General features: G+C 51.5%; 1 protein-coding gene across 7 annotated transcripts in view; it reads left to right on the top strand.

The window, feature by feature from the left end:
- Positions 1–9,919, top strand: part of XXYLT1 (xyloside xylosyltransferase 1) — a 194,097-nt gene that overhangs the window by 48,032 nt on the left and 136,146 nt on the right. For all 7 annotated transcript variants that reach the window (XM_023214779.3, XM_023214785.3, XM_023214781.1 and 4 more), the window contains one exon: positions 1,827–1,974. In XM_023214779.3, the coding sequence (XP_023070547.1) occupies positions 1,827–1,974 (148 nt within the window). The remainder of the gene's footprint in view (positions 1–1,826; positions 1,975–9,919) is intronic.

Below are 9,919 nucleotides of genomic sequence, written 5' to 3'. Positions count from 1 at the left end.
CTGTCTCTACTAAAAATACAAAAATTAGCCTGGCGTGGTGGCATGCATCTATAGTCCCAGCTACTCGGGAGGCTGAGGCAGGAGAATCGCTTGAACCCGGGAGGTGGTTGCAGTGAGCTGAGATTGCACCACTGCACTCCAGCCTGGGTGGCAGAGGGAGACTCCATCTCAAAAAAAAAAAGGGGGGGGGAATATAGGCCAAAAGCAGAACCAGCAGTAGGGAAGAGCCGGCAGGGTGGTTTACAGGGCCGCGGCAACCAGTGGCTCTGGAAGTGCAGGTAGTGCAGGCAGCTCCAGCCCCTTGAGACTGGAGGGGCGGGTGGAGGGAAAGCGCAAAGGTGAGTGATGGAGGGGAGTGCACCTGTTGGAAAGCTTCATGGGCACCACTCGCAACTGTGTGTTCTGCTGGCAGGGCAAGTGACAGTGTAAACAGGGCAGTCAGGGGTTCATGTGACTTTGCCTTTTGCTTCTGGCGCCTGTTCAGGTGGGCTCTTGGGAGTTGATGAGGTGGTGATTGAGCAGCTAGGAAGCAGTGTGGCAGGTTTTTCCTGTCACCTACCAGAGAAGATGGTGGCCGGAGGTGGCGCTTGCAGAACTCTTAGGGCCACTGAGGAAGAAGGTGGAGGAACACCCAGCCTTCTGGCTTGAGTGCCTCCTGTGTGTCGTAGAATGATCTAGATCCTGTGGGGGCACATGGAGCAACAGGAAAAACTTGCAAGACGTGTGGGACGAGCGCATGGTCATCTGGTATCACGTGTGAAGCTGGGGCTACGTATGGGCCATAACTTCTCATCTTCTGGATAGTGTTAGACAAGGAAACCCAGCTCAGGATCCCATTAGTACTCTTGTCTGCTCTGATCGCAGGTTGAGCTGATGTCTTCATCTTTTGTTGGTTGCTGTTAAGGAATGAGGATGCGTTTATGGTGGAAAGAGTGTGGGGCTGAGAATCTGGAGGCCGGGGTCAAGTTCTGACTCTGCATTTATTATCTGTGTGACTTGGTACAAGTGTAACCTGTCAGTGTCTGTGTCCTTATTTGTCATTTGGAGGCTATAACAGTGATGTCTGCCTCACAGAAGCCCTGGGTTATCATGGGGATCGGTGTGGGTATGTGAGTGTTTCATAAATTGCAAAGCTCTGCCGTAGCTGGTGATACCTCTAGACTTCTAAGTGCTTTGGGGAAAGTGTACCTGGTTATTCCTTATTCTTCTCACAGTGCCTCCAAAGTGTCAGTGATACTCAAGAAATGCTGGTTGAGTGTGAGTTTACTGCAGCACTGAGCAGTTTCCGGGTTCCATTTTCCAGTGGCCAGACCCTCTCTTTGTTCACACTGTTGGATGAGGGAGGTAGAGCTGGAGCATCGGACTGGCCTACGGAACAGATGTAGTGGCCATGAGGAGGTGGCGATGCCTGGAGCAGTGTTAGCCATGCAGTGCGATGAGGATCACACACTCTCACAATGGTTTCCAGTCGCTGGGCACAGAGCTACCTTCAGGGTGGCCCAGCTTCAAGTTCAAAAGCAGGAGGCAGACTAGGGGCTGTTTCCATTTCCTGTCCTCCCACTTCTCTTCCACTGCACGGCGCGTACATGCATGCCTACATGCCACCCCTCACACAGACTCCACCTCCTTAGTGAGGCCACAGTTCTGACTCCTGGTTATTTCTCGTTTCCTTAACTCTCCATTACTACCCCTAGCCCCATCCCCTGCTGTGGACCCTGGAGAGGCACCGTCTGCCTCTGCCTCTGTGGGCCCAGGTGTGTGTTGAGTGTCGAGCTTGCAGTGAGAACTGGTTTGCTGAGCCTTGGTTTTTTTTGCATCTGCTGCAGGTCATCTTCCACGACGTTGCTGTGCTGACGGATAAGCTCTTCCCCGTCGTGGAGGCCATGCAGAAGCACTTCAGTGCTGGCTCGGGAACCTATTACAGTGACTCCATCTTTTTCCTCTCGGTCGCCATGCATCAGATCATGCCCAAAGGTAACCTGGGCTTCCAGGGGCAACAGCCCCTGGGTGTCTGACTTTCACATCCATTTCCCTGGTTCCAACACTGCCCAGGCCCTGTGTCAGAGAGAAGAGCTCCACTGAACATGGGAGAGGGGACGAGGCAGCCAAACCAAGCCCTTTGTACCACTGAGCTTCCTACACCAAGAATCAAGGGCAGGGCCTTGGTTGCATAGCTCCCAGGGTCCATTTATGAGGACACAGGGGGTCTCTGGGTTCTGGCCTGGACTCTGCCCCTTGCACTCGCCCCCTTCCTTCCCCACTGCTCAGCCCCCATACTGTGTGTGCTCATCTGAAAAATGGTAGGTTGGTTTAGATGATCTTCCATCCCAATTTATGATCTTGTTCTGTCTAGTTTGAATCTGTACTTACCTGATTTTAAAATAGCAAATCTAGATGTGAGAGGTGCAAATTATGACCATGTAGGACTTCTGAAGAAACTCTGATGCGCAATTAAAAGGATTTTCTGGGCGTCTATCTCCAGGAAAGAAAGATGCATCATCCCGTGTGTGATAGGTCCAGCTTCTGTGGAATTTCTGGCAGGTCTGGTCATGCTTGGACTGGAAGCCTTGGAGGGTCTAACTCCTGGAGTGTCTCTAGTTTCTGGGATCTCCCTACAGCGATCCCTTGATGGGTTCTGGAGCCCTAGATATTGACCAGTGTGTTAATCTGTTCTCATGCTGTTCATGAAGACATACCTGAGACTGGGTGATTTATAAAGGAAAGAGGTTTAATAGACTCACAGTTCAGCATGGCTGGGGAGGCCTCAGGAAACGTACAGTCATGGAAGGCAAAGCAAACACGTCCTTCTTCACATAGCAGCAGCAAGGAGAAGTGCCAAGCAAAAAGGGGAAAAGCCCATTATAAAACCGTTGGGTCTCATGAGAACTCACTAGCATGAGAACAGCATGAGGATAACTGCCCTCCCATGATTAAATTACCTCCCACCAGGTCCCCCCCCCCCCCACATGTGGGGATTATGGGAACTACAATTCAAGATGAGATTTGGGTGGGGACACAGCCAAACCATATCAACCAGTTTCTGGCCATGGTGAGCCATGTCCTGAGCCTCTTAATGGTGAGAAGGGGTGTTTGGGGCCTTGAGGTAGCAGTTATCTGAACTGTGGCTGGTCGAGTTTTCCAGCAGTTTCCAGACCATGCAGGTCTTGGTAGCCCAGGGGACAATGGGCCATATGGTGGAGGCCTGCTCCTCCAGGCCGGCAGACCAGAAGTGAAAAAGAAGGTGCCTGGTGAACCAGGGACTCAGGAGTTGAGAGTTGAAGCTCCATTCGTGTTGGGAGGTTGTCCTGGCACAGGGAGAAACAAGCCCATGCATTCTGGCTGGGACTTTGCAGGCAAGTTCCAGCACCCTGGAGACCTCTGAGTGTCCTCTTTGTTGTGAGGCAAGGGCTCAGGGGGCTCCACTGGGCAGGAGTCTGAAGAACAGAAGAGAGGAGCTCACCAACAGGGCCTAGGGCAAAGAACTAGCATTGGTGATCCTTTGCAGTGACCCGGGTGCCACTCCATCAGCTCCACCCAACCCTTCTACCCGTCCTGTGGGGTTACAGGTAAGGCTGAGGAGTTGCAAGACCTGCCCAGGGTTATATAGCCTTTTACGTGGCAGAGCCAGGATCGGAACCTGCTTCTCCACATAGTTACTTCTACCCCATCAGGTGCCCCGTACGTGACCTCTCTGGACAGCCCAGCACAGGAGCTGTGGGTGGCTCAGGCTTGAGAAGGATGTGGTTCTGTTCTGGATTCTAGCAGGCAGACCGGTGGAGGTGTTGCTCACAGCTCCATCATTAGCCACCTACGTGCCTAGGGCTGAGCCACTTTGTCTCTCTTGGCTTCACCAGTTTCCCCACCTGTAAAATGAGGGGCCGCAGCAGTGAGCTGTTTCAACTTGCATTCTGAAGAGCCCAGGGCTTGGAGGAATCCCCCCTAGGGGTTTCTGTAGTCCTAGGGAGCCAGGGGGAGGCATACCTGCCCTCCCTTCACCTCCCTCCCTCCTGCCTCTTTCCCTCTGTCAGCTGTTAGGTCCCTGCCCATCACGCAGGCGGGGTTGTGCTTTGGAGTAGCCAGAGGGAGGTGAAATACAGCTCCTTGTGGTTTGTCAGGGAAGAGAAAATTCTTCTTCCTCCAGCTATAGGACAGCCCGGCAATGAATTTTGCAGGGACCGATGACAAGAGTTAGGGACTCCTAGGCTGTTCTGGGAGAGGGTGAGAATTATGCCAAGAAGGTGCTCTGGCCCTCTCTGACTTAGCCCTGTCCAAGAGCCTGGCAGCTCAGGGGGGTGGTGGTGTCTGCAGAGAAAAGGCTTTGGCCAGAGCTTTGCAGTCAATGCAGTAAACGGACGCATCATCGGTGTCTCTCCAGGTGCCCCTCCAGGTGTCCCTCCAGGTGTCCCTCCAAGTGTCCCTCCATCGGTGTCCCTCCATTGCTGTCCCTCCAGGTGTCCCTCCAGGTGTCTCTCCAGGTGTCCCTCCATTGGTGTCCCTCTACCGGTGTCCCTCCAAGTATCCCTCCATCGCTGTCCCTCCAGGTGTCCCTCCAGGTGTCTCTCTAGGTGTGGGCCCTGCCTTGCGAGGGGCGTGCATCAGGAGTTGGGGAAGGAGTTATTTCAGATGTGCCTCCAGCCGACCAAACACCCTGTCTTTTCTGGGGTTCTTTAGGGGAGTGATAATGTGCTTCCAAGCAATTCTTTTTTTTTTTTTTGGCAGAGTTTCACTCTCGTTGCCCAGGTTGGAGTGCAGTGGTGCAATCTTGGCTCACTGCAACCTCTGCCTCCCGTGTTCAAGCAAGTCTCCTGCCTCAGCCTCCCGAGTAGCTGGGATTACAGGCATGCGCCACCACGCCCGGCTAATTTTGTATTTTTAGTAGAGGCGGGGGTTTCTCCATGTTGGTCAGGCTGGTCTCAAACTCCCGACCTCCACCCACCTCAGCCTCCCAAAGTGCTGGGATGACAGGCGTGAGCCACTGTGTCTGGCAGCAATTCATTTTTATGTGTGCCCCAAAGCCTCTTCCTAAGAAAAGAGTTATTAGGAGTTACTAAAATTTGAGAGTCATAAAATGAAATGAGCGGTCCTTGAGTTTCCTGTGGCGTCTGGGCGTGTCCTGCCGGAGAGTCTGGCCTGGCACACTTGGCGGCCCTGGGGAGTTCCTGCCGAGATCATTTGGAATTCCTGCAATTTTTGGAAGGACACTTTGTTTTCAGACATCATTCCTGCTGTCTTGAGTTTGTCATGATTCTTAACTGCTGCCTTTTTTGCATCCATTGTTTTTTAATCATAGAAATGAGTGTTGTTTTGTGCTTTGGTTGATGGTTTTGTGGTGGCGTAATTGCTGCATTCTTGCTACTTTGGCTATTCCGTTTCTTTCCTAGCGTTTATTTTTCTCCAGCAAAGTGAGAATGGAGTATGGGTGGAGCCTGAGCCCTTGGTCTCACCCAGGAGGGGTGGGTCAGGAAAACCTGGGCGCCTCTGAACTCCTCCTGGAGGTCCTGTCAGTGTTTGCCCTGGAAATCAAGATTCTTGATCTGTGTCCTCTCACTTTCCCGTCTGTAGCAGGAGGGTCATCCTTCTGTACCTAAACTGCTTTTAAAGTATACTTACTTTTTTTTGTTGTTTTTTTTTAGACAAAGTCTCCCTCTGTCGCCCAGGCTGGAGTGCAGTGGCACGATCTCGGCTCACTGCAACCTCCACTTCCTGGATTCAAATGATTCTCCTGCCTCAATCTCCCGAGTAGATGAGATTACAGGCACCCGCCACGATGCCCGGCTAATTTTTTTTTGTATTTTTAGTAGAGATGGGGTTTCACCATATTGGCCAGGTTGGTTTCGAACTCCTGACCTCAAATGATCTGCCCGCTTTGGCCTCCCAAAGTGCTGGGATTACAGGCTTGAGCCACCGTACCTGTCTATCATTATTAATTCTTTATCTTCTTTATATTCCCAACATGTAGCTTTTTAAAAATTTAGGCAAAGTAGGAGTTACACTGTATATTCAAATCATTCTGAGTCTTTTTTATAGATCAAGATTTGAAATTGAATTCATTTCAATTTCAACCCCCCAGCATGAAAGAAATTATACAAATGAAGCTGTGTCATGATTTTTTCAGTTAATGGCTCACGTCCCCATTTTCTGTGTAATTATAGTCTTTGAAAATTTTTCGAATGGTTTTATTGAGTAGATGAACCTCAGTTCACTTTCTCATTTCCCTGTTCTCAGCTAGCTAGATGCTTTCTATTTTTTCTAATATCATAAATTATACGACGGATATCCACATGCATACAGATTATTTTCTCTAATTAGGATTCTTTCCCATGATAGCTCCCAAGGTAGAATTAGTGAGCCAGAGGTGACCCTTACAAGGCCAGGGTGTGTCCACACCCAGCTGCCCAGGGTTGTCGACTCACACAGGTGAGTTTCTGTGCAGTTTTCCAGCCTATTAGTGTCTGTACAGTTCTAAGCCTGTTAGTGTCTGACGTCTCACGTGGACCACTTCACGCAGCCACTTAAAAGCTTCAAGACAGTGGCTGTGCCCACTGGACAAGAAAGGAAAGGGAGGAGCTGAGAGGTCAGGCCAGTTCTCCAAGTTCTCCAGCGATCTGTGTCCTCCCTGCCCCTTGGAGTTCTCAGTCCGGAGCTTATGCCCATTCTGATGTCCAGACCTGGACCCCCAGCCTCTTACACATGCCCAGCCCTGTGAAGCTTACAGGACTTGGCATCCTTGCCTGTCTTCTGGGCCCCATGTCACAGCCCTGCAGAGGGGACATGGCTGGGATAGGGTTGGGCTGGTCAAACCCATGAGTTTTGCCCTGATGGCCCTGTTAGAGCAGCAGTGCCCAGAACCACATCTGAGCAAGGGCCTCAGGAAGAACGAAGGGGCCCTGCCAGGCAGGACATGCTGGCTCTGATTTTGATCAGAGCTTGTTTTTCTCTTCACTGCTTGTTGGGGGTTCACATGTGGCCGGCCTCGCTGCTCACGCATGCCTGCCTTTGTGCCCTCTGCAGACACAGCCACTCTGCTCTTCACCCACATCCACGGGGCTTTTATTTCCATTTGTCTGTGGTGTTGGGTTTGTCGCCACTGGAAGCATCTTACGTAATGGAAAAGAAAACATCTTTTGCGGCACTGGAGCTGCCTTGGCTCCTCCAGGACTGCCAGCTTCCCCCCCGGGTCACACGGCCTGAGGCGCTGTCGGCTCCAGCACAGCAGCGTGGGCTCTGCTACGGTGTGTGCTGTGTGGTCGTGTGAGTTTTCCCTGAGCAGGGCAGGCAGGCCTCCAGACAAGTGGCAGGGCTCTAGACTGGCCAGAGGCCCCCAGGAGACTCTCCTGTCGTCGCCCATGCACCCCTGGAAGGCTCTGCTGTCCTGTGGTCAATCCTTTGTCAATACCCAGCCTGTACCAAGCACTGCTGTTTGCAAGACGTGGTGCTGGCCACCCTCGGTGTCTCAGAGATGTTTGCTGGGCTGCTGCTTCACGGGCTCATGTCAGTGGGGCCGGTGGCGTGGTCCAGCAGTGAGGGCAAACAACATGAAGAGCCACCCAATGCTGAGGGCTTCAGAAGAGGACAGGTCACAGGCATTTGCAGGAAGAAGGAAGGCTTCCTGGAGGAGGTGGCTGTGAAATTTTCTTCAACTTGCCTTGTTTTTTGATGACCTTGACAGTGTTGAGAAATACCAGCCAGCTGTTTTGTAGAGGGTTCCCGAACTAGGATTTACCTGACGTTTTTCTCATCATTAGACCGAGGCTGTGGGTTTTTGGGAGGTTATGGGAGGAATACCGCAGAGGAGGAGAGCTGCTTCCTTCACACCACATCAGTGACACACACCACATCCTGTCAAGGGTACATGGTTTATCACTGTTGCTGTTGACCTTGATCACTGGGCGGAAGTCGTGTTTGTCAGGTTTCTTCGCTGCAAATTATTCTTTTCCCCCTCGCCATACTGTATTCTTTGGAAGGAAGTCTCGCTATGTAGCCCATGCTTAAAGAATGTGGATAGTCACTTTTCAAAGGTCACATGTCCCTTGCTTGGGCCCCATCACACACATTCTGCTGGTAGTGTCTGCCTCCTGACAAGTGCCACTGGCCATGGGCTGTGGGAGCCCAGAGGTTTTGAAGGACCACTTCACCATTCCATGCGATAGGCTCCGTTCATTGTACTGCATGGGGCTGTGCGTGGCTGCGTCTGATGTCTCTTGATGTCCAGTGTAGGGAGCACTGAGGCAGGCAGGTCTGAGCAGGCCGAAAGGGGGGTTGGTGTATTAGAGAGAGTAGGAGTCCAGGCTCAGGATCGGACAGAGCTGGGTGCAAATTGCAACCCTGTGACTCCCAAGGTCAAGGCTTTGTGATCTTGGGAGGTTACTTAAAAGAGACCCTGTGGTGTCATGGTTAAGAGTATGGACCCGGCCGGGCGCAGTGGTGCACGCCTGTAATCCCAGCACTTTGGGAGGCCGAGGTGGGTGGATCATCTGAAGTCAGGAGTTTGATACCAGCCTGACCAACATGGTGAAACCCTGTCTCTACTAAAAATACAAAAAAATTAGCCAGATGTGGTGGCGGGCACCTGTAGTCCCAGCTACTTAGGAGGCTGAGGTGGGAAAATCACTTGAACTCAGGAGGCAGAGGTTGCAGTGAGCCGAGATCACACCACTGCACTGCAGCTTGGGAGATAGAGCAAGACCCCGTCTCAAAAATTTAAAAAAAAAAAAAGGCGTGGGCCCTGGAACCAGTGTGCCTGGATTCATGGCAGCCCCATCACTGAGTAGCTATGAGCCTGTGGCCAAGTTACTGAACTTCTCGAGGTCTTGGTTTTCCCATTGGTAAAATGGAGATAAGAACTCTTCATGTGTCATGGGGTTGTTACGAGAATGGAACGAGTTAGTCTGTGTCACCGGCTTGGAACAGTGCACGGAACTTAGGTTCCCCAATTGTTAGCTTGGCTCCTCTCTGGACTGCAGTCTCCTCATCTTTCAAGTGGGGATAGCACAGTTCTGACTTGAGAAAATTAAGATGGTACTTAGCACCGTGCCTGGCACATTGTAAGTACACAGTCATTGTTGTTAGCTGTTTCAGAGGTGATGTGAGTCCTACCTCCAAACAGCACCAAAGAGTGTGGGGCTAGAGTTATTCAAAGACTCTTAGACCACCCACTTTTGCCTTTTGGGAAGAGCTTCTGATGGGGGATAAGCAGATTCTCTGCAAGACACGTCACCTCTTGCTCCTTACGTGATAATTGCCAACTCTGACCTGCCTTCCTTTCAGGGTCACGTGAGCTAGAAATAAAGTAATGCTGCTGGCTCACGCCTGTAATCCCAGCACTTTGGGAGGCTGGGGTGGGTGGATCACTTGAGGTCAGGAGTTCAAGACCAGCCTGGACAATGTGGTGAAACCCCATCTCTACCAAATTAAAAAAATAATTAGTCAGGCATGGTGGCACGTGCCTGTAATCCCAGCTACACAGGAGGCTGAGGAATGAGAATCACTTGAACATGGGAGGCGGAGGTTGCGTTGAGCCTAGATCGCACCACTGTACTCCAGCCGGGGCAACAGAGTAATAGAGTGAGACTCTGTCTAAAAAAAAAAAAAAAAAAAAAGTAGTGGCTGGGCGCAGTGGCTCAACCCTGTAATCCCAGCACTTTGGGAGGCCGAGACGGGCGGATCACAAGGTCAGGAGATCGAGACTATCCTGGCTAATACGGTGAAACCCCGTCTCTACTAAAAAATACAAAAAAAAAAAAAAACTAGCCGGGCGAGTTGGCGGGCGCCTGTAGTCCCAGCTACTCGGGAGGCTGAGGCAGGAGAATGGTGTAAACCCGGGAGGCGGAGCTTGCAGTGAGCTGAGATCCGGCCACTGCACTCCAGCCTGGGTGACAGAGCGAGACTCCGTCTCAAAAAAAAAAAAAAAAAAAAAAAA

The sequence above is a fragment of the Piliocolobus tephrosceles genome, chromosome 2 (genome assembly GCF_002776525.5).
Source record: "Piliocolobus tephrosceles isolate RC106 chromosome 2, ASM277652v3, whole genome shotgun sequence".
NCBI lineage: Eukaryota > Metazoa > Chordata > Mammalia > Primates > Cercopithecidae > Piliocolobus > Piliocolobus tephrosceles.
The sequence above is the reverse complement of the archived record's forward strand: the minus strand, read 5'-3'. Positions and strand labels throughout refer to the sequence as shown.